This window comes from Haplochromis burtoni, unplaced genomic scaffold, assembly GCF_018398535.1.
Source record: "Haplochromis burtoni strain Fernald_Lab_line unplaced genomic scaffold, NCSU_Asbu1 Contig_200, whole genome shotgun sequence".
In the NCBI taxonomy this organism is placed as follows: Eukaryota; Metazoa; Chordata; class Actinopteri; order Cichliformes; family Cichlidae; genus Haplochromis; species Haplochromis burtoni.
Genome location: NW_024582561.1, coordinates 537,924 through 562,015, shown reverse-complemented (window position 1 = coordinate 562,015; position 24,092 = coordinate 537,924). Strand labels below are relative to the sequence as shown.

Genomic DNA, 24,092 nt, shown 5'->3' with positions numbered 1-24,092 from the left:
ATGAAGGGAAAATGTCTCCGTGAACAAATCCTGACCAAAGTTACACTTCAGTCATAACCATACTTTGTAAATGGAATGATGCTTATATAGCACTTTTCTACTCGTGGGCTCAAAGTGCTTTATATAACACACACACACACACACACACACACACACACACACACACACACACACACACACACACACACACACACTTTTTTCTATTTTTTTTCTACCTAAGTGCTTTCTATTTAATATTCACACTCCAAAGAGCAACTCAGGGCAGCAGGGGCTCAAACCACCAAACCTTTGATTTGCAGATGATCTGCTGTTCCTCCAGAGCTACATCCACACTATCATTTATATGTTGGGATGTTGATTTGATCATTGCAGCAACACTTCAAGTCTGATGAAGAGGATAAAGACAAGCACAGACAGAGCACAGAGCACAGACCAGTCTGCATTCTGAGCAAGACATCCCAGTCTTCTGCATGTACAGCATCACATCTATTACTGAGCAAGTATCTCTGTGCTATCTCTGGAAGCAACAGGCTGCAGCAAGCAAAAATGAACTCATTTGACAGTAATAACCATTAACCTGCCCATCAGATGTAATCAGAGGTTACAGCTGGGTAGAATGATCCAGAACGACTCAGTGTTCTGGGACCCTCTGTAAATGAACAATTACATCTGATAGGCAGGTTAATGCATTTCGACATTTCTTTGGGCAAGATACTCAACCCCAAGTTGCCCCAATGTATCCACAAGAGTGTGTGTGCGTCGCATGTGTGGATTCGAGTGAATAAAACATGTAGTAGAAAGAGCTTGAGTAGAAAGGCATTGTATAAAGACCAGTCTGCTTACCATACACCTCAAGAGTGGTAGATATCAGTTTGATGATGATGCTGATTAGATTCACTCATCGAATTCTACCCCTTTATCACGTCCAGAGGTTGGAAAATCAGCCATGCAGCTCATGAAACATCTGCTTATACGTTGCTGTTATTATTCAGATAGCTAAATCCACAAAGAGCAGTGAAGTTATTATGTATCTTATTTCTCAACGCTGCACAACTAAACCTGATCTTTCACTGTATAATGAAAAATTAATGACACAGAATCCATGGAGCTAAAAGTGACAAAGATGCTTCAGGTGAGGAGAAAGAACGTTCCTCTAGACTCAATGAGTGCAGAGGAAGTCTGAAAGGGGAGACACTGCACCTGCGCTTCTTGGTGCTTATCAACATGTGCAGTGTTACTGCTGTTTTGTTTACCCTGCACTGCTTGTACTGAATTTGTTTCATTTGGCTGCAGATACTAATGTGCCTCAGTTGTACAGGAATGCATTTGTTAGGGGCTCTCAAGCTGTTACTCTGACCTTTGCCTGTGTTCCTAGATTTGTGTTGTGCTCGCTGTTATCCTTTTGATCATATTTAGAGTGTTGCTAAAATGATCAAATCATCTTCCCAACATGCAGATGAAACAGATGTGATTGAAAAAGTAACTTTGGTCAGGGTTTGTTTGCAGGGCCAGTGTGACATGACAAGATGGAACAGCTGTAACTGGGATGTTTCTTTTTTCCTGTCTGTAGACCTTCACTGATTTGTTGCCTCTTCATTTTCAGGCCAATAAACAATATCTATAACTGTCTAACTGCTCTTGACAAATAATTGGAATTACCTACACAAAACTGCAGTTTTAACGCAGCTGTATTAAGCTCTTGAAATGCTGCAATGCTGACCCTGACAAAGAAGTCAGCCGTACAAATCTGTCTTGGCACAGGAAAAGTAAACCACTATAAAATCCACTAATACTTCCTTCCGAAGAGGATAGATGTTATTGTTTGACTGTGTGATTTGTCTTTTATAAATAAAGATGGGAAAGACAGTAAATTAGCGCTAGCTCAAAGCAGTGAGGCAAAGAAGAGACCTCGTCCCCTGCGGAGGGATGGACGGGATGACAGAGTGCACTGTTGGAACCAGACAAGTTGATTAGCTGAAGGCCGAGGGAGAGTTTAAAGGTCCCTGGTTTGGATTTATGCGCTGGGTTTGATGACAGTGTTTTACACAGCGAAGAGCCTGGAAGAAGACGAGGAAGAAAAATAACAGACAAAACAGGAGCATAGTGGCAGTGTTTACATTTATATGATGTATTAGTAGTGCTGTTTAATGTTACAGATTTTTTTTATGTGTAACTGATAACTGCTAAGGCTTTATAAAGGATTAAATGGTCTCCTTGAGGGGCTTCGAGGCTCTCCTTATGCACACACAGCACTGACTTCTGACAAATCTAGACGAATGACGCTAACGCTCACAGTTACAATGCTAACATGATAACATTTATAACTTTGAATATTTATAATGTGTTATCGAGCTTAGATTTTCGACTTTGTGCCGTAAAACAAAGTCTGCACAGTGTTTTGGAAGTTCTCAGATGCTTGTGGGTGGCATTTCTCAGTTATAGTTCAGTTACACAACAGTGAACCTCTAGGAAAAACACTGGCTGCCCAGTGATTGCTGTTGGAGAACAATCACAAGCAGTTGGTGCTGCAACCAAATGGTTGCCCACAGTTTGTGCATGCAACACCTTCAACCTCTGGGCGATCACACAGGTTGCCTAGTGAAAGGCAACCTATTTTCCTCTGACTGCAGTCACTCTCAGAAAGATTGGTAAAGGTTTGCAAAATGATTTATCATGGCTGATCGCTGTGTTATCAACAGATTGCACGAAATTGCCAAATTCATCCTACTCAGTCACAAACTAATAGCAGATTTCTTGGAGATTAACTTTGTTTTAGCTATTTTATTGACATGTTGATGCTTTGAAGACAGCAGTTGGCTGCAAGTAGTCACAGATGCTGTTGCCATTTTCAAAGAACCCAAGTTACAAGTGTATTACACACAGTCGCAGTTATTTTGGTGACCACAGTGTGCAGCTTCTCTTTTGTCTTGTGTTTGCAGAGTTGGGCATTTATAGTATAAAACCAGCAAAGATTTATATGCATAATCTACATGTTCCCTGCAGAAAAATGATGATTTTCTGTTGCTATAAAAAAAATCAGACCACTTTATATAATGCACTTCACAAAAAACAAAGATTTATTTTACCCAGATAAAGAACTTTCTCTCATTAAATATCATAATGAATAAGAAAAATGATAAAAGACAGGTACTTTAGTGGTAATTGGCATTGCTGCACCATTGTGTCATTGCTTCACAGCAAGATGGAGCTGGGTTCAAATCCACCAGTGGTTTATTTTTTTCCCTCTGGGTGCCCTGGCCTTCTCTACTGAGATTGAAAGTAGTTTTCTGAAAAGTATATCCCTGTGTTTTAAAAATGACACCTTTTAATATCTTAATCTAATTTTTTATTAAAGTATTAACACTAATTAATGTAACTTGTATTATTCTCAACTATCTGTTTTGGCATTTTATTCTTTTACATTCCCATTTTGTCTCTTGCACGTACGCCACTTTGATGCACATGCTGGCTTTTGTCACAGCTGCTAACAGCAATTCTGTGTTAAATTTGTGGCTCGCAAACAAGGAACATATCAAAGTGTTCTGACATAAAGACACAGACTTGCTAAGTGCAGATTGTGATAAAAGGTTTATTGAAGATTAGGACAAATCAGGCTGCTTTTCAAAGTATTCTTGATCATTTGCACGCCTGCGCCTCTGCATTTTAGACGCATTGAATATGTTAGTAAAACACATGCTGTTTGTTTTGTGTCATGCTCTCGTTACCAGATATCTTACAAAAACATGTTGCTTTTGGCTGGCATAGCGTCACTCAGCTCTCACACTTCATTACTTCTAACCGCAGCAGCCTCTGGAGCAATAATTGACCACACACTTCTCACTTGTTACATCATCTTTTATGGAAAGTGAGTTCCAAATTAAAACGACTAAAATACGGCCCTCATATTCTTTAGCCACTACTTCCTGACATGCAAACCAACTACCCGTGCTTTTTTGCAGATTTTCCAGCGTAATTAAGCAAAAAGCATATACTATGTTCCCATAACTTCAGGATGTTTAACAATCATCTAAATCCATTTGGATAATTTGTCCTTTGCTTAAATTGGTGAACAAATCAACATTTACAGCTGAAAGCTTTCAAGCCCTTCAGTAACCACGCAAGTACAAAGCCTTGGTGTTATTATCAGTTTGAATGGTCCCTTCCGTTGCCTGCAGCCTTTCTTTGCTTCACACCCTCTGTGTACAATAACTGTCATTCTTACTCCCACAGACCATCAATCACGTCAGGCTCTTTTTGAGTTTTTCTGCATGAGAGAGTCCCGCACCTCAACATACGTTTACTTTTCTATTCGTCTCCATTTATTTTGTTAAACTGCAGGACTTTTCGCTCAAGACCAGCATATACAATTCAAACTGCTTTATAATCGACAATCTGAAAAAGTAAATCATGACGATACCAGATAAAAATTGGTCTTTTGTGGTCTTGAGACATCAGAGATTAATAAATTGTTAATGTACATTTGGACAAACTCCGAAATGTAACATTTTAACTGAAAAAAAAACTGAATAAAGTATCATTCCGTTTGATAAGCTACAGAGTACCAGAGTGAGAAAGGGAATGATTTGAGTTACATACCTCAAATATGAGGAATATCAGACCTCATTCAATCTGATGAATTCGAGAGGTGACTACACCAAGGCTGTTTCAATATCATGCTTTGTGCTGTTGCATCTTTTTAAATGGCTTGCTTTACTGGCAGTTGATTCTGTCTATTGTTGCTAGTCTTGGAGCTTCCTCCTCATGACTGAAAGTGTATGAGATCCATTTAAACCTCAGAAAAAAGTTGTCATAGGAATAAAAAGATAAAATAACATGTGGCTAAACACTAAATACACTTCTACCCTAAAAATGATGGAAGGAGCCTTTTCTTGGTCGCAAATCTAACACATGGATTTTAGTTTTAGCCTGCATCCAAAATTACTGGGTTTGTAATTTGAAACTTTAGTTTGGTTGTCACAACACTTTTTATGGAATGTAAATCAAACACTGCATTGTTCCTGCTGAGATAAGAGCTTGATAAAGGTGGGTGTTTTTCTCTAAACCTTTCAGCGAGGTTTTTGAGTTCATAATGCTTTGTCTGCCAGATGAAGACGTACTCAAATTTAATCTACACACGTGGCTTAACAACCTGATGTGGCTTTGCTTGCATCACGAGCTTCCAAACCAGACCCTAAATGGATATTTACGCCTCGCGTCTAATATGTGCAACAAGGCTGGTTATGTACTGAATCTAAACTCTAAAATATGACTGTGTGAGAATCATCGACAGTATATAAACAATCTGTTTTTAGAGCGTCGTCTGTCATGTGTACGCACAAGCCAAGAAGTGTAGCCGCTGCTGCTGTACTAACCTGCTGCTCAGCTTATAGCTTGCATTCTGTTTTCCTGCAAATGCATATTTGTCTTACTTAAATGTTTCAGATCAAACACATTTTTATATTCGACGAAGATAACCCGAGTTGATATTAAATGCAGATCTTAAAAATGATGATTTCATTAGTTAAGGGAAAAAAGCTATCCAAACCTACCTGGCCATTGTTTTTTTTTTTTTGCACCACATTCGACGGCAAGAACTGCAATCAAGTGTTTGCAATAACTAAAAATACTTTGTCTCACTCGTGTTTGCAGAAATAATCTTCAATTATTTTTTCAATAGTGAAGTATTACAGTTGTTATAGTAACAATACTAGTATATGCAACACCTCCAGTTGCATGTTTTTGGCATCTTGATGCAAATATTTACTTTGCAGAGTTACAACCAGCGATGGGAAGTTATTTGAAAATAGACGTAAGAGCAACTCAGTGCCGCTGAGTCTTTGTGTTTTACTTGCATCTATCTGAAAGAGCGAGTGTAAACACAAAAAAGGATTTTATTTTATATGCTGGAATATGCAAAAAATAGGTTTAAACGTTAAACCAATTTCTTCCAGTCAAAGACTGTAGCATATTAAATGCCATGTGCATAAAGTTAAAAGATTAAAATTAATAAAACAAGTTTTAAAAAGAGACTATTTCATTTGATCCAATTTTGACATTGAATAGAATGTATTTTTATTGTCATTACAATACATGTATTATACAATGCTATATATATATATATATAAAATTAAAAATAATCATGCAACAGTGCAACATATAAACAAGATATACCCACTAATGATGTTGTTGCTTTTTCCTACATCACTTCAAGGTATTTCAGGTTCCCCCATAAACGAACCAGACGTTTGTTTGTGGAAATGTAGGAATTTTTTCCTTTTCAGGGGCAGCAACTGCAACACAAAGGCCCACTGACCACTGGTTCCAAGATAAACACATTCAACGCACCAAGTGCCACTGATGAACAAACAGATGGCTTTAGAGCTGCAACACTACACATGCACACACAGATTCTCAAAGAGTCACGAATGTACTTCTGGTAGCTGTCATGGCTTTATTATAGTCACTGCCTTTTTAGAAGAGCAACTGAGATTCCAGTGGACAGGAGGTCCTGCCATGAACAGTGATTTTTTTAGCAGAACTTTAGGATGTAGTTACCAATTTAGGGTTAGGACTCCACTTACAGTTCTATATGCTTTATAGCAGGCTGATTTGTGGTCTCCACTAAATGCAAATCTACAAAGACGTATGCTTTTTTCTGCTCTTAGTCCAAGGGCAGACTCAACATACATTCATGTGACAAACTTTGTTAAATTTTGGATTCAACCAAGTCTCATTACGGCCTCTTCAGTCTGGAGACGAGTGTGTTTTGTTGCTTGTTCCACAGACAGCTACATTTTGCACAAAAACAATTCCAGTGATAAACATCTGCTTTTGATACAACAAATTTATTTCGCTGACACCATTCATTTAGTTTACAGTTGCAATAATGGACATAGCTACAAAAATACAACTGCTTCTTCTTCAGCACATTCTTCAATAATAATAATATAACAATAATAATAATAATAAAACAAAGAATTACCTGATTTTTGTTTCTGAGAAAAATGAGATCCACATATCAGGACGTTTGTTTTAAATTTCGATAGAAGGGTAGCAGACCCTTGTAGAGCAAAATTTAGTATTTTGGTCTAGACAACTGTTATGTTCCCCTAAAAAGGTCCAGGGATGAGGTTGAAAAAAGGAAACAGGGAGGCAAAATGGTTAAATTAAAGAGTTTTATTACTGCTTCTATTAATAACCAAACTCAAAGAGACAGAAAAGCCCCTATCACCATTTAAAGAAACAAAACTCAAGCGTTGGTCAGTAAACTGAAAATCAAGTAAAAAAGGATTAGTTACCAAACACACTCCTCTCCACCGAGTAGGAGCCAACAGTCACAAAACACAGCTCACTAGCTGCAACCACTAACATGGCTCTCTGGCACTAGAGCTCACCTTTCTCTGGCCTTAAATACTTCTAATTGCTGATGAGAGTCAGCTGTACAGAAAAAAGGTGACACGTAAGACAGGAGAGACAGCAGGACACACCCACGAAAGGGCAAACTCAGGAGGTGGCCCCACTAGGGCTGTGACAACAACTCAAAATGTGATGTCCACACATGTGGACGCCAGGTCCTAGGAGGTTAAAGGTCACACTTTTTTGCTAATACCTGGCATTCAGCCTATTCATCCTTTGTTTTCTCTTTAGCTTGGGCCACTATTAAAAGCTTTACTTTACTGCTTGTCAACACTTTAGGAATTATGATACTAATATTTTGTACTTTTTAAATCGTGTCCATTTCAAAGCCTTACTGTGTGGTTCCAGGTGCATCATGACAGGCCTGAGTGTTTTCCGCCACCTCTGGAGCTGGCTTTGCTACCCATGCTGCAACAGTTGGCTGTCATGTTGGAAAGATGGCATGCTGCTGCAGTTGGTAGTGATATTCTAGCCACAGATGTAAATGTGAGTGTGAGCGGTTGTGTGTGTCTCGGTGTTAGCCCTTTGATCGACTGTCGACCCTGCCTTTCGCCCTATGTTAGCTCAGATATACTCCAGCCCATCCACGACCCTTAAATAGATAAGTGGTTAATAAAAAGGACAGAGGGATGCATTTCAAATTACAATAATCTTTCTTAAGAAATATGAAAATAAAATCCGATATAATTGAATTAACAGATGGCAGCTACACTTATGTTTTCAGATTCACTTTTCTTCTCTCTGAATCCTCATTACTTGTATTTGTTTTAGTTGAGCAGGTGGTCTCTTCAGGGGGTTTCAAAGGCCTGCGGTATGACTGTTCATACTGCAGGCACTGTATTGTGTTATATCTGATTTGGTTGTGCTCCAGTGCCGTCTGTCCTCACCTCCTTCTGGGAGTCCTCGTTGACCCTTAGCTTTTTCTGACTTAACAGGAAAGGATCCATTTTCAGCGCGGTAATCTGTCTGTCAGTGTAAGAAGCTGGTGGCGTGTGTGTACGTGCGTATATGGAGATTACAAGAGGAACACCACTTTGCTCAACATCCCTAAGCCATCACTGGAGACAAAACTTCCCAGTCTTTAGTACCTCCTGTCTTCACACCAACAAAGGACAATACTTAGGACCACAAAGGTGTTTGCCAGGTTTTTGTGGACCCTCTTCACACTCCACTGCCTCTAAAGAACACATTCCAGTGAGGGTGTTGGGTCAGCGAAGGCGCTGAAGGACAGTCTGTGGTCCACAGGCTGCAGTAATTTGTTTATTCTGATTAGGCCCAGGAATGTCAACTATGAAGAGACACTACAAGTCATGACAGCTTCGTTTGACACTTTTGGCAATCTGTCATTGACACTAGTGAGCAAGCAAAGCGAGCCACCACTCAGCACAATGCCACTCCACTGTGTGGACAGGGAGAGTTTTAATCTCTGCAGCATCTGGTTGGGTTCTTCAAAAAAAAGGAAGATGAAAGCACGTCTGTTTATCTGCGTGATTTATCTCGTGTCTTTCTGCACCAACACATTCACTTTGCCCGGCTTACAGTACAGCATTTGTATATGAAGATTTACACTCCTGTAAAAGATCTTATCGTAAAAGGAGGCTTGTTGAAGCAAAGGAGAAATAAAAGGGAGATGTAATGAGGGCTAAATTCTGAAGCCCCTTGTTTAAACCTTTGTCTATCATCACATCATTTTTGGATGACAAAGTCCAGCCTAAACGCACATTGAAAACATTAGTGCATCACATGCGCTTTTATTTAATCTTAGCAACACAACACTGACCACATGTTACAAAAGATGTTTAAATAAATCAGCAAATCTAGAAGTTAACGAGGTAAAAGCAAAGTTATCAAAGGCACATTTTTTCCAGGGTTATTATTTTAACTTCTATGTTTTATGCTCAGCTTAAAAAAAAACACCACTGTACCTCTGGCAGAGTGAAAACTGCAAAAAAAAGAAAGAAAAGAAAAAAGCAGGAATGCTGCTTTACATGCACACCCATTAAATTCTACAATTTTAGTATGCTAATAAACATGTCAATTGTCATTTTACAAGTTCCAGATACACTTCATCTTCTTGCCGCGTGTACCTTTAGTAAATACACCACAGTAGATTCTGTTTAAGCTGGAAGTTATGAAATACATGTTCACACGGATCAGTTGGTGGAATCATTAATTTCATGCTTCATATCCAACCCAGACTCCTTCTTTTTCTCTTAAGCCGAATTGATGAGAAACAGAAACTGGCTGGATTCTGTGGCTGTGTCATGTTGATGTCTGTGGAAAATATTTTGGATGTAACTCGCCCTAATGATCTGCTCTTTGTCGAAAGTTTAGAGGTCGGAATTCGATGAAAGCTATTGGACAAAAAAAAACAACCTCTTTCACCTCAACTCGCTCGAGACGCTAGCTTAATATAAGCATTTACACCTTTGTGAATATGAACGAATTGCTTTGTGGTATTATATACTGAATGCTATGTACAGTATATATAGTGTAAATCTGTAAGAATAACTTGTAGCAAGTGTGCAAATGTGAATGTTTTTCCCTCAGAGTCGCATATGCATTGGGATTAATGTCCTTGAATGATATTTGTCTTGTTTTTTTACAGTCAGCAAAGGTAAGGTGATCACTCATATCGTGAACTTTGGCATGTGTTAGTTGCTTCTCGGCCAAAAACACAAGGCAAATACATCTCAGTCCAGAATCTAATCCAATAATAACCTCACACGGTGAACTCTAAAAATAATCACACTCTGTCAAAAACAAGTGTATAATTGCCAGCGAATAACTGCAATCGACCTTCCTAATTCTTACCAACTGTATATCACCACTGGAATTTCAAGGTCATCTTAAAAGTTTTTACAGTATCCATAATGCAGACAGGAATTCAGTATACACTGTACGAAAGATAGTTTCATGAGTACAGTTAGGATAACAAAAAATAATACTAAAAACACAATATGTAACACAACCGTGATACTGATGGCCTGTGTTCTGTTAGCAACATTTTAATTACAAATTACAAAAAAAGTCACAACGCTGTCCTGCAGTTTTAGAGTCTGCGCAGCTCTGTGGTAGCTGCTATACAAACAAAACAAAAAACGTTCAAGTCCTTGACATTATTGCAACACAGGTCCAGGAAAATAAATTGAAGTGCGACATTTTGTGTGAATATTCCCTACAAGCTCACGCATTTACAACGTCTTCCTCATTTGTAACATCAAGCTTGTGAAATCGCTTGGGAACAGAAAATCAGTTCTGGTGCGTCGCGCCTTGATCTGCGCTCCTCCTCCTCCTCGCGCCGGCTTTTTCAGCTCAGTGTCGGGAAAGGTTACGAAGCAACAGCGGCGCAGGCTGAAGAAAAGATTCACTGGGTGACTCCCCTGTCCAGCGAAAATGAGATGAGACGAGAGTAGGAAATAGGAAATGTCCCTCTAATGTGTGGAAGTTGAGTTCACAAGTTCAAAAGACTAGGAGAAGTCCAGTGGGCGGATCATCATGGTTGTTGCTCGAAGTGAGTAGCTGGGGCCCTTAAAGTAGTGCCACTTGATACCGTTCAGCTTCCCTATGTGTTGTCCTTGGTTAAAGTACATACCATTAAGGTTTGAAGGGCCACAGGCATCAAACCACCAACCTGGGAAAAAGACAAAAACATATACGTATTATTAACATATAATACAGACCAGAGAATTATTCCTGTATTGTTGCTGTAGTTATAAAGTTACTTCAACCGCAGGCTTTGTGCTTTGTAAAGGTTGAAAGGTTCCCATGGCCTCACCCGCAAAGGCTTGGCATAAGTTCAGACACCATTTCCTGCTATCTGCTGAATGTGTTGCTGTCAGTGGGTTCATCAGCATGCCAGTACCTGTTGCTGAACACTTTTGGGACCTTCTTCTATTTAAAGCAGTGCATGTATGTGCTTCAGTGGGACATCAGAGCAGTGAGAGGCATGGGAAACTTTTATTCCACCCACAAGGTGACACATTTTATAATTTCTCTGAACTATATCGGTTAGATGAAGAAGGGGCCAAAACTCAGGCACCAAACTCAGGCATGTTGAGTTTTTAAGAGGGCCTCTTTTATAGTTTTATCCAGTTTCTCAAGTACATGGGAATAGCTTTCCATTTCTTCTTAAAGGCTAAAACTGTGGACCAACTGGCAAATGTCTGCCGAGGAACTTCTACATCTTTGGTAGCCTGAATCCTATTAGTAATCTTTCAGAAGTACTTTTAATCTTTAATCATACATTTAATGTCCACCTTTTAACTCATTTATTTGAATGATACGTGATATTTTCCACTGTGACAGCGCTGGTGATTTCCATCCGAAAGAGACTGGTGTCTGTGCCAAGAAGTTAGTACCAGCAGAACACTGCAAAATGGATGTGCCTAATGTTGGCACAGCCGGTGTCAGTGGTTGCTGGGACAGCTACAGCAAAAACACAAAGAAATAAAAAACAAAACAATGATTTGTTGACACAGCCCACGGATTTTGAATCCCGTGATTTTCTGCCAATAAAAATGACAATGGAATCACTTTCAAAACTAATGATATGTAACGTTCTCAAATCTGCCAGAACGTGAGCTGTTTTGTGAAAATGCACTAGCACGAGCATCCTGCTGGTGGGAAATGAAAATCAAATTTTGCCTGTTAAAGATTTGGAAACTGCAAATCATGCTTTACTTTCCTCTCACTTCCACGGCTCTAACTTATTTTCTATGCAGGAATAACACAGTTAGACCCTTATAGCCCTGGCCTCTCTTCACCTAGGAGTGAATACAGAACTCAATATTAATTGATTATTAATTCTCCGTGTCACCTGTGCAGTGGGCGGAGAGTTACTACAAGTACATCTTTAAACTCCTTCTACTTTTTCAAAAACAAATTGGAAATAACATTAAAAGCATCTTAAAAACTTTATCTTTAAAACAAATCTGGGTAAGAGGTCTTTTTTATTTATTTAAAGCCTATCAGTGAAGCTTGCAATATTGTTATTCAGACAGTTTCTGCTCTTACTTTTAGACATTTGTTTCACAAGTATAATATCTCCTGGTTTGATCCTGGGAGAAGACACAAATTCCTTCGGGCTTGTGTCACGAAGGGCACAAATCAAACGTGCTACAGGAGCTACCTGCCCCTGTGATCCTTTGTGAATTAAGGGAAAAGCTGTACCTTTCTATCTTATTTGATGATGATATAAAATGTTGTTTATGTTATACTTTCATCCACAGAGTCTGCGCTCTTAATAATTCACTTCTTGCTTGTTTCTGTGTGTTTCACATCTATTTAATTTTGCGATTTTGAAAAACAGGAATTCATGAATTTCTGGTTTATGTCATCCTATCTGCCACTGATCAGTTCTTATATCTGAATCACTGAACACACACGGGAACACAGTCAGATATAGATGGAGGAACGGAATGTGTCAGTCACATGGTGACAAATGGCACTTCTCCCTTCTGGCGGTCCTGAATACCACAGCGCACAACAGCATGACATTTCACTGAGACCTGTCAGTAATCAGGAGCAGAGTTTTGCCCTTGTTGCTGGCACACATCACACAGATATAAGTTTCACATTGATTGCTGCTTCATCCTAGGACAAATGGCTAACCTGGCATGGAAACCAGTGCACGCCTCTTTATATTTCCACTGCTGCGTATCATTTCAGGTGCAAGTGCCAGTGGGGAAGTGAAATTGCACTTGTGGTGGTGCAATTTCACTTCCCACAAGAAATTCAGTGAAGAGAAGGTTAAAGCCGGCTATTTTCTGAGCTCGAGAATAAAAAGTATAATTAAGGAAAGGGGTTGCTTAAAGTGGCAGGAAACTCATCAAGCATCTCAGTAATTCTAACAATGCATGTCCAAAATCCCCATGTAGAGAACCTGCACTGCACCAAACAAGAGCTAGAAAACAGCTTGTCCTTCAGCACTGAAAGTGAGCATTTAGCAAGTAGGAGAGAGATATTTTCAACCCAGCACTTGGTGGAGAACAAAACAGAGCTGTGAAGACCAAGAAAGACTTAAACATACCCCCTCCCACACACACACACACACACACACACACACACACACACACACACACACACACACACACACACAGATCGCAATGAAAAAGCCAGTGTTTTAAATTTTTTTACACCTAATATATCAGGACTAAACGTACTATAAAAATAACAACTGAGACAAAATTAGTCTTTAAACTGAAAAACCTGTTTTTTTGCAACGCGTTCTGTTGAGTCTGCTTTATTTTATTGAAATTGCATTCTTTCCTCCCATAAAGCAAATGTGGACCACTTGCCATCTTTTACAGTACTTGCTGATATACTGCAGACCACACAACCGCTGCCATACACATAAACATTTAGTGTGCACATCTCGATCCTTTGGGATTAATGATTAGTGGCCTCCCGGTTTCCAGCCCACAGCTTTTTACGAACTTGTAAAATATTTGAGGATGTTTTCCTTTGAAAAACTCTCAAGCACTGCAGTTTGTTCTCATGATGAAAGATGTCCTCCTTACTCCCGATGTCTGAGTGTCATCCCTACTGTACGCTCTGGAGCTGGGTAAATATATATATTATGTGTGTCCGTACTGTATCCTCCTCTGTATTCTTAGCACGGCACGCTGTGGTTGTCCTCATAAAGGTAACAGAGACATATTTTCCCCTTGTATATTCAAGGTACTGACGTCATTTAATGTCAGACTTGTTCTTATAAATGCAGGGAGTAAATCAAATGATATACCGCATACAGTACCACTAACTCAGCACTGGGTTCAGCTCAGCCTCGAATCAGGCTACATGTTGTCATGCTTCTCATTTGCGGCTGGCCACAGGCGGGCCATGAATCAAGCAGAGTAGGGTGTTGATCATTGATCAATTCCAAGTTCCCTGTAATCCACTGCATTTAGAATGACCTAAGAGGTAATTCTGATCTTAAATTTGCATTTAGAAAATCCTTGATTGGTACCAGGTCAGGAATCCACAGCAACAGAGCTTCTACGAGGTGACATCAAGGGTCAGCGGGCTCCACTTACACAGCATGAGAAGCAGAGACGTTTTAAATCTCTCTGACACTTGGTGCCGCGCCCAGGGATTTTTATATTGTGCTTGTTTCCAACCTCAGTGTTACACATGTGGGAGTGGATGCAGAATATAGACTAATAGGTACAGATAGATCTTTAATTGGCCACATTTGCAGAACGAGGAGGTTTGTGATCACAGTGACCCGAGCTTATGACTGTGCAGTGAAGGTTGTGGTTATGGAATAGTTATAGTTCTGCATCACGCCCTCGTAAAAGTGCATTGTGTCCTGAGCGCTGCGTAAGAAAAGCGATACTTCTACCTCTTCTACGTTAACCTTTGGGGTCTTTTTGTAATTGTTGAAATTGCGGTCGTGGTAACGTTGACATTTACAAAGCAATCTGGTGAGATGGGGAATGTGACAACATTACGAAGAACAAAGTCCGACGGAGCAAGACACCCAAAATGATAACACAAGAGTTTTAAACAAACCCTTAGGGAAGCCAAACAATTTTGGTTATGAAAAAACAAACAGCTTTGATAGTGTGTGCCCAAACTGACCAGGACCGAGCTGTACACAAACATCGCAGACCCATTCAGCAATTAAAGAGTCAGTCATTTCTCCCAGGAGGGCCCAAAAATGAGCCGAGACACACGCGGAGCAAAGACCGGACTCATATTTTCCAGGTGACTTCAAATGAATATGTTTAAACTAGCAGCATTTTTGAGACATTAGTGATTTGATTATCTGATCGCTCTTCTTCCTGCGCTTGACTACATGTGTAACTACAATGTTACAACCACTGCGTGAATGCACTTACCACCAGTTAGCATGAGGGCGCATTTGCACATGCAGTTGTCATTGTCCATGTCCTTGGTACTGAAGTCTGCTCCGTGGATTACTAGACTGCTCTGTCTGCCTGCAGTCCCACTGTGGCTTTTCAGGAACAGCCTGAAAGACATCAGGAGGAAAAGGAGTGAGTCAGGACTCGAAAACATGTATGTGGGAGGAAGTGGGGGAGAGAAGTACGGCGAACATTGAAGGCAATAAAAGCACAGAGAAGACATAACGTGGTGCAGGAAACATCTCCTGAGAGATATTTATTTTTCAGTTGTGAGAGAGTACATGTGGAACACCTGGAACAACATTAAGAGCAGGGTAGAGAGAATCTAAAATAAAGAATGAAAGACGGAGTGTATGAAAGAATTACAGACGAAAGTGTGAGTGAGACAGAATGTCTGGGAATTGCATGTCAGCCTGTAGAGCCAGTGAACGCTGATTTACACCGCAACAACAGGCTAAATCATTAAATGCAGACCTGTAACAGCTACCTGCAGTAAAAGAGGAATAAATAACCTGCTTAACAAATCATTTATCCATAGCTGGACACACAGGGAACAATCTCAATACAATATTTCTTCCCTGGCTTCTTGTGTCAGGTACATAGTCCTTGGACTTCTTCTGTTCACGATGTAGGACGATACTTTTTTGTCATGAAACCAAACATGCCTGTCAATTTTCCTACCAAGTCCAGGAAGATTTTGCAGCAGGAGTGCAGTTTTCTCATGTTATCTGTGATTTATCGTGTAAGTTCTCTTGGATTGTTTGGATACTGTGCACATGCTACTATTAGTAATATTCTTTCTGCAGGTAAAGTTTATTTTTTCAAGACTGAAAATGAGAAGATGGTTCAGTACTACCAGAATGAAATAAGAACGAAGTATTTCGCCTATAAGTACACTAGATTGCGTGGCATTGTAGAGTGGTGGTTAGCACCTCCTTGCCACAGCAATAAGGCCTTTCTGTGTGGAGTTTGCATGTTCTCTCTGTGCCTGTGTGGGTTCTATCTGAGTACTCTGGCTTCTTCCCACAATCCAAAGATATGCATGGGGTTACATTGAATGGCGATTCTAAATTGGCCAGAGGTGTGAATGTCAGTCCAAATGCTTGCCTGTCTCTCTGCATTAACCCTGTGATAGACCATCCCGTACAGATTGCAGCCCACCTCTTGCCCTGCGACAGCTGGGACGGACTCCAGCACCCCTACATGATCCTGATTTGGATAAGTAGAAATAAATGGATGTGCAGATAACACTTACCTGAAAACAACATTTTAGTTGTGGAATTCTTGCACAGAATTTTTAACAATAGCTACATAAAACTAGTAACTGATAATTATCAATGTGCTTCTGAACCAATTTAGTGATTTACTTTCAGTAGTACTACGATTCGTAAACATCCATCTACTCATATGATGACTACTTTTTCTAGTTTATTCTGAATTAACTGAAAATGGCACATAAAGAAGGTATGATGCTACCTTTCTTGCTTTATCCCTGTAAACACAGCCGTAAATGTTTCTTAATTAGCTTTTTTCTCTCTTAATTACCTCGTTAAGTCTAATTTTAGCAAAGTAATAGATGTGCAAGTTTACTAAACTTCTAGTTAAGAGAAAAAAAATCAACAGAGCTTTTTCAAAACAGGCTGAGTTCACTTAGGTGCATCTATTTACTTTTTCACTAACTTTCATCTTCCCTTGCAGTGCATTAAATCCAAAGTGCATTATTTTCACTGGCGTTTAAAGCGTCTGCAATCATAAGCTTACTTAACCTTAAAAGCTTCTGTTTAAACTTATCTAAGTGTATTTTAGGGATACTTTCTCGAGGCCTCTAGAGCAGAGCTTGGTAAATATCCTTTCAATTTAAGAGACGCTATTGAAATAGCATGTTGGATCCAGCATGTTTAGGGGACTGATGAGCCATCACTAAGATGAATTCCTTCACACACTCAATGCACAGAGCACAAGCTGAAAACTAATATGAAGGTTGGAAGCAGATTTCTCCTGGGTGTGGCCCACTGTGAATTCAATCCTGGTGTGAGTGATATGTGCTGCATGGGGATATGACAATTCCTGCACCCATTGGACAGAACACGCCTTCTCTTATCCTGCCATATCGCAGATTTACTTTTTTCTCCATGGATACCTTTGTTTTTCTCACGCTCTCAGTTTCACTTTCTCCCAGCAGAAGGAATTGCACATCCAAAGATCAGGATTGCATCACCAAGCCAGTGAGGTCTCCATTATTATTATTGTTGTTATTAAGTACGGTTCACTCCCAAACAAAGTAATTGCTTGAGATTATTTTATCGACAACAGGGGAGCTTGGGCGTGTTGTGAACTTTGAGTTCACACTTTGAGTTTTCTGATGAGAAAGTAATAAATGCAAAATGCGGTAATTTATGTTTTAAGTAAACTCACCCAAAACCTTTTTGAGGCTTGTAGCTCTGAGGCATCAGGTTGTGCATCTCAAAGAACCAGACTGATAGGCTTCCCAGGAAAGAAAATCACTCAACGTGAAAGACTCCTGTATTTGGACAGCTGTGTAAACGGCCGATTTGTGCACCAGGGTAAAAAGTATGTCTGCTAGTCACAGAGGGGAATTCGCTAAGCCACTAAACCAGAAGGCACAATCCTACGACATAAGGGTGAGTCATGTTTCTAATCAGTGGCAGCAATGACCGCTGGACATGGCAAGTTTTAATAAGGGCCAGTTACAATTATGCAAGCAGTAAAGTGTCTAAATGTGCAAGTTCCTGTATGGGTGTCCAAAACTTAATCAGTGACACATTGGAGTATTATCTGGTGTCTAAAAGGCAACAGATGTTTTTGGAGATATTTTCCAGGTCAAAGTAAACTCATCCCAAAGTGCTGCCTCACTTACATGTAGAATGACTTCCATCAGCTAATTCCTGATCCCGACAAATACAGCATTCAATGTCGAGGATGTGGTCTGCTAACGCTCTGATAAAGAACAGACTGTGCTTCACATTTACTCTCTCTGTTTTCTTTAGCTCTTTACGATCTGCGTTTGCCTGATGAATCGCCAAAGCAGATCTTCAAGAAGTCTTTTCGACATGATGCTCGGAGTATTCTGTGGCTGTGCTTACCAGCTATGCTGCACATTTAAAAGACCAAAATCCCCCTAATAAGACTGACATCTGCAGTTTTTCCTGTCAGATTCCATTAAGCACGTAAATGTTAAGTGGGATAATCCAAAGAGGGGCCAAGTTATGAATACAAGAGGAACAGATGCCTTTCCCGAAGCCTGTTTAGAATTAGACAAAGAAAAAGACCTTGGCAGATATGGCATCTTCCTGTTAATGAAATGTATCAAAGGACAGACATCTGCTCAGTCAGACTGGAAACTAAAAAGGCAATACACACTAATCTGATCTGGCGTTAAAGAAACTTAGTAATGCAATTCGTCAAGGTACATTAGTGAAAAAATAATTTTGGAATTATTTGGTTGTCTTAGTGACAGGAAAGGAGTTACGTGTCATCTCAGGTCTCTAACATCCACTGGAAATGCTGGTTGTTTCTGATGCTCTAAAGTTACAGTGTGTAAAATGCTGCTAGATGTCAATAGATTGCAGATTGCAGTCAACTGAGTTTTGCTTTATTACTCCTCCTAATTGAAGTGCATAATCGTAGCTATGGTAACAACTTTGGCTGCCATTCATCTGTAGTGAGTGTAGGCTGTTAGTTCACTACTTACCTCAGCAATGTGTTGTGTGTCCTGTCTATTTACTCTACAGCGTGTGGCTGTAAAATCTTCTCACTCGTAACCAATGACAGCAACACTGAGGTGAATATTGAGCTGTTGAGGAATCCTGTCAGTAAGTGCTGCTGTTAACCTCTGTTAGCCAGCGTAATAAAACTTTCTTTGAAGTGGATCAAACATAGTTCGACTTGGTAACTTAGCAAATAAAGCCTTACATAATGTGAGAATGTATTTAAAATGTTTATCTGGGGGAAAATGTTACTTTTAGGACACTTAAGCGTAATATTAGCTGGCATAATGTTTGCTTATAACCAACTGTTGTTGGAGACGGGAGGGTCGTACACAAAATCCTGTGTTATCTGCTGACAATAAGTAATTCAACATCCTGACAATATCAGGAATAAGTAAACATGTTTTGTGCATATTTTCATGTTTTAGAGCCCTGACTTTAGAAGAAGAGGCTGAAGTTGAAAGAGTGGAAGAGGATGACATTTTTTCCAGATGCTGGTCATGTTTCCTATGCGCTCTCACGCCTTTGGTAAAGGAGACCCCTTCTCAGATCATAAATGAACTTTCATATCTTGAGTCTGAAGGTGCCAACATGAAGTTCTGCTAAATAACTGCTCATCGATAACATTAACCAGCTGGCCTAAGCTTAGTTTGAGATGCTGTAAAATGAGGAAAAGCTAGGCCTACTATAAATATGCTCGTAATGTGATTACTCCAGGTCAAATCGACTTTTTTATCTTAAAAAAGAACAAAGAAAAACTGAAAGAGATGTGAAAACAGAAACTGTAATAAGAGTTTCTGAAAAAGACAGAAATATCCAAGTTCGGTGTCACAAGAAAGTTGTATTATATTAGGAAAGACACCTCAAGGAACAAATAAACCTGAATAAGGAAACACAACTTAAGTAAACTGAGTTTTTATAAGTGTTATTTGGCTGAGCTGAACCCTTAAACCCTTAGATACAGATTCGGTTTCAGTCATAATGAGTCGACGCTCTAGAGTATTACAGCTGCAAACTGTGTACGTGGGAAATCATTTGTAGCACTGTAAGGTGAGCTATCCGATGACACTAATATGTTTATCTGAGACTACTTCCAAGTGAAACTAGGTTACAGTGATTGACATTTTATCAGACTGTAACCTAAAACACAGTCATTAACATTATTAAGAAGAACAATTAAGGCCGTGCACGTTTTAGTTTTTTTTTTTCAAGTTTAGGCTAAAATTTAGCACAAAGGCTGCATTAATTAACACAAACTCAACTTTATATGTGTAGAAATCTGTTTCATTTAAAGTAGTAAAGTGTTCATGAATGACCCCTTAAAGCTGTTTTTTCCCAGACTTAGCGGATTACAGCTGAGTAAGTGGGATTCATGTGGGGTCCTAGATCTGCGAACACGTTGCCTCTTTGAACTCTTTTTTTTTTTAGCTGACATGTTCTATTTCTCAACACTCTGTGTTACTCTGAACTGGGAGAACATTTCTGTCATATTGTAACTTCATAGAAGAATTATTCTGGGAAGGTTTGGGTCAAGTCCTGAAGCAATACTTCTAATGGAATGTATGGCACACTAAAGTTCAGGGTGCTCTTTGAAGAAAATGCCAGAGATAAAGTACGGATGGTGGCTAAGCATGCTTGTTTTTTTCCCATCTACTTATAGGCGACTACCCTGTCAGCTGAGAGTCCTGCATTAGCCTCTGCGCCTTAAGCCACTGCAGAGGTTAATCACTCTGACTGAGCGCTAGCTTCCTACCACAGAGCCACAGAGGTATCTGGCTGGCTACTCTCTTGCCAGTGGGTGTCATATAGCTCCACTGAGAAAATCATTCAGGCAGGCATTTGTCATAGTGCTTATAATCTGGCAATACACTTTATAATTTACATTGTTGCGTTGAGTAAGACCACTGCCATATCCATCTTATTCATGCCTGTTAAAATATGCAGACCTATTATGCTTACTGTCACACATACTGACCCTGGATTTTCTCCATCTGACCCAGAAAATTCTTAGCATTGATGGACGAAAGTACAATCAGTTTTATGTTGCATATCTGAAAGCTGTGAACCCTCGAGAATCAGAATCTATCTAACTTGAAATTTGCAGGGACGGGATTCAATTACCTCCAATTTAAGGTATCCCTGATAATCTCAGAGTGAGTCTTGGATAAAGAAGAAGGTAATCATATTTTGCAACTCAAATCTCTGCCAATTTCTTTTGTAAATCTCCAAATGAAAAACATCTAAACGAGATCTGATTCTACAGGGACCTTAGTCATTACCATATGGAGAAATCACTGAATTTTAGGAACTTGGCTTTCTCAATGGGGAATCTGAATAAAGATGTAATGGCTCGTTAAAAAATAAACATACTGCATAAGTCTTCTAGCTGGGAGATTTTGAACACGCATACTAAAGATTTTTTCATGTAAACTTTAATTTGTGTATGTGCATATACTGAACTGATGTAAATCTTTCTATCTCAGACAATTTTGGAAACGATTGCTTTACATATCTGGATCTTCAGATGTGCATTATTATTTTAGGATGCATTAAATTCAGTGACCCACATTGCTTTCCCTGTGCTTAATGAAATAATTACATGAAACTAAAGATTACAGAGACTCACTCAGGCTATGAAAAAAGTACTAAAGTACTGCACAAACATTTTGAACCACGTCTCATTGCTTTTTATCTTCTAGCAAAATGGGAAATTGGTGTCGTTACTGAAACATATCCAAACCTCAATATAAATATAATCTAAGTAGAAGAAAGAATCAAAGTTTGTATAATTCTCAAAAAGGTTGAAAGTCAGTTAATGTCTTACACAGCCTGAACTCTCTTACGTAAGCTTTATTAAAATTTCTTCAAGTAGTCTTCGGGAATAGCTCTCCAGGTTTCTTGAAGGACATTCAAAGCTCTTTTTAGGATGTTGGCTGCCTTCACTCTTTCAACATCCCACACTGCTACATTAATGTTAGGCCCAGGCTTTGGGGAGGCCAGTGCAGGAATGATGGCGTTCCTTCATATGTTTTTCTATCAAGGTATGCTTTTATACTGGCAGTGTTTTTGGGACCAGGGTAAAAATAAAGCTGTTGCCAATCAGACGCTTCCCAGATATTATTGAATTCTGGATCAAAATCTGATGGTACTTCTTTGCATTCATAATTCCATCAGTTTTGGCAAGATTCCCAACAGCACAGATGCAAATGCAACCCCAAACCATGACAGAGCTGCCACCATGTTTTACAGAAGACCTCACTGGTGTATTCTCCTGACTTCCTCTGTACTTACTGACAATGATTTGAGCCAAAGGTTTCAAAATATCATCACTCCATAAGAAATGTTGCCACTGATTTTCAGTGTAGTTTTTTTTATTTTATTTGGCATACATCAGGCTTTTCTCTTTATTTCCTCTTGCCTTAAGAATGGCTGTTTAAAAGCTCTCATTTAAGGAAATCTCCTGGGACAACTATGATCTTTATTTAATTCAGTGAAACTATAACCCTCCAAGAATCAGACTGACAAAAAAACATATACTTATACCCACTGTGAAAATATGATTGTGGGCTATTCTTGTGAGTGTCCAGTGCAGTTTACTTTCTGTGTATATCCTGTATTTGTCAGTTTTCTGTGTTATTCCTTTGTTCCTGCTAATTGTGTTCACAGCTCTCCTGCAACTTTTTCTACCTTCTTATTTATTCTTTTGCTGGCTAGGATTCATGATAATAATGGTGATTTATTAATTTACAAAGAAAACCTTTTATAAAAGCATCATAAAACAACAGCAAACGTCATTCTGTAGATCCCCCCTCCCACTTTAAATCTTTGTTGTTTTTGTTTATTCCATTTACGTTTCACAGTTAGTCATTTTTAATTCTTTTTTGCATTACTTTGCTATTTAACTTTCATTTTCATACTGAACAACCATGTTTTCTGGTCTCTTCTATTAATATTGACAATGCAGAGCCATTCTATGAAACAACAAAACTTTGACAAATGACAGTAATTAACTGATTGTGTTCATCTGATGGCTATAGTTAGAACAATATTTGGAGGTCATGAAATGATTTGACCATTTTCTTTTCTGCAACCCATGCTGTGGCACACCAAGCAGATTAGATATGATGATAGGGAACTTTTTTCAGCTGTTTATAAAGAAAGTAACCTCTGCAATTATGGTGGCTTGAGTCACAATGAAGCAAAAAACCAAAATAGACCTATAGAGTTTTCCACTGAACCACAATTCAAGCTTATACGATTGTGAAATGAGCTCACTTTACAATCATGTAACTTTGTGGTTCAGAAGCAAACTCCATAGGTCCAGTGAAATGAAATGCCTGTCAAAGTGTTAAGATGTGCACATTCATGATTAAGACAACCTTGCTGATGTCGGCGTTCTCCCTGCAGATACTGTGTAGATTTCTGTCTTTTTTCATGAGCTGTTTCTGCATTGATGCAGTTCTCCTGCTCTCGCCATATTATCGCTTGTGATTTATGGGAGAAACAACGTTTTGAGGGCATGACTGCTTAATATGGCCTTCAGTGCACTCAAGAATACATGCAAACAGTGCACTCATCTACAATCTTATTAAGTACACCTTGCTAGTACTGGATTGGACCTCCTTTCTTCCTCAGAAGTGCTTCAATTCTTCATTGCGTAGCTTCAACAAGGTGCTGGGAACACTCAGTGATTTCCACATGATAGCATCACACAGTTGCTGCAGATTTCTCAGCTAAGCATCTATAATATGAATCGTCTGTTCCAACACATTCCAGTTTGCACTACTGGACTGAAACCTAATGAACTAAGTACATTTATTGTCAAGTTCAAGAAACCAGTTTGAGATAATCAACTTTGTGACATGGGATGATATTCTTCTGGAAGCAGTACACTGTAGCCATAAAAGGGTGGACATGGTCAGCAACAAGACTATGGTGCAACAACAACAACAACATAGGCTATGGTGTTTAAACAATGTACACCATCAGCCTGAACCGCTGGTACAAGGCAGAGTGGATCGATGCTTTCAGGTTGTTTAACCAGTCAATCTGAACATCTGAAACCTTAGACCAATTTTGG

At 39.3% G+C, this 24,092-nt stretch overlaps 1 protein-coding gene across 1 annotated transcript in view; it reads right to left on the bottom strand.

Annotated features, from left to right (window-relative positions):
- Positions 1–8,115: 8,115 nt before the first annotated feature.
- Positions 8,116–24,092, bottom strand: part of angpt1 (angiopoietin 1) — a 66,320-nt gene continuing 50,343 nt past the window's right edge. The window contains exons 8-9 of the mRNA XM_005936284.3: positions 15,261–15,391; positions 8,116–11,050 (exon numbers count right to left, since the gene is read on the bottom strand). Of these exons, the coding sequence (XP_005936346.1) occupies positions 10,887–11,050; positions 15,261–15,391 (295 nt within the window). The 3' untranslated portion in view covers positions 8,116–10,886. The remainder of the gene's footprint in view (positions 11,051–15,260; positions 15,392–24,092) is intronic.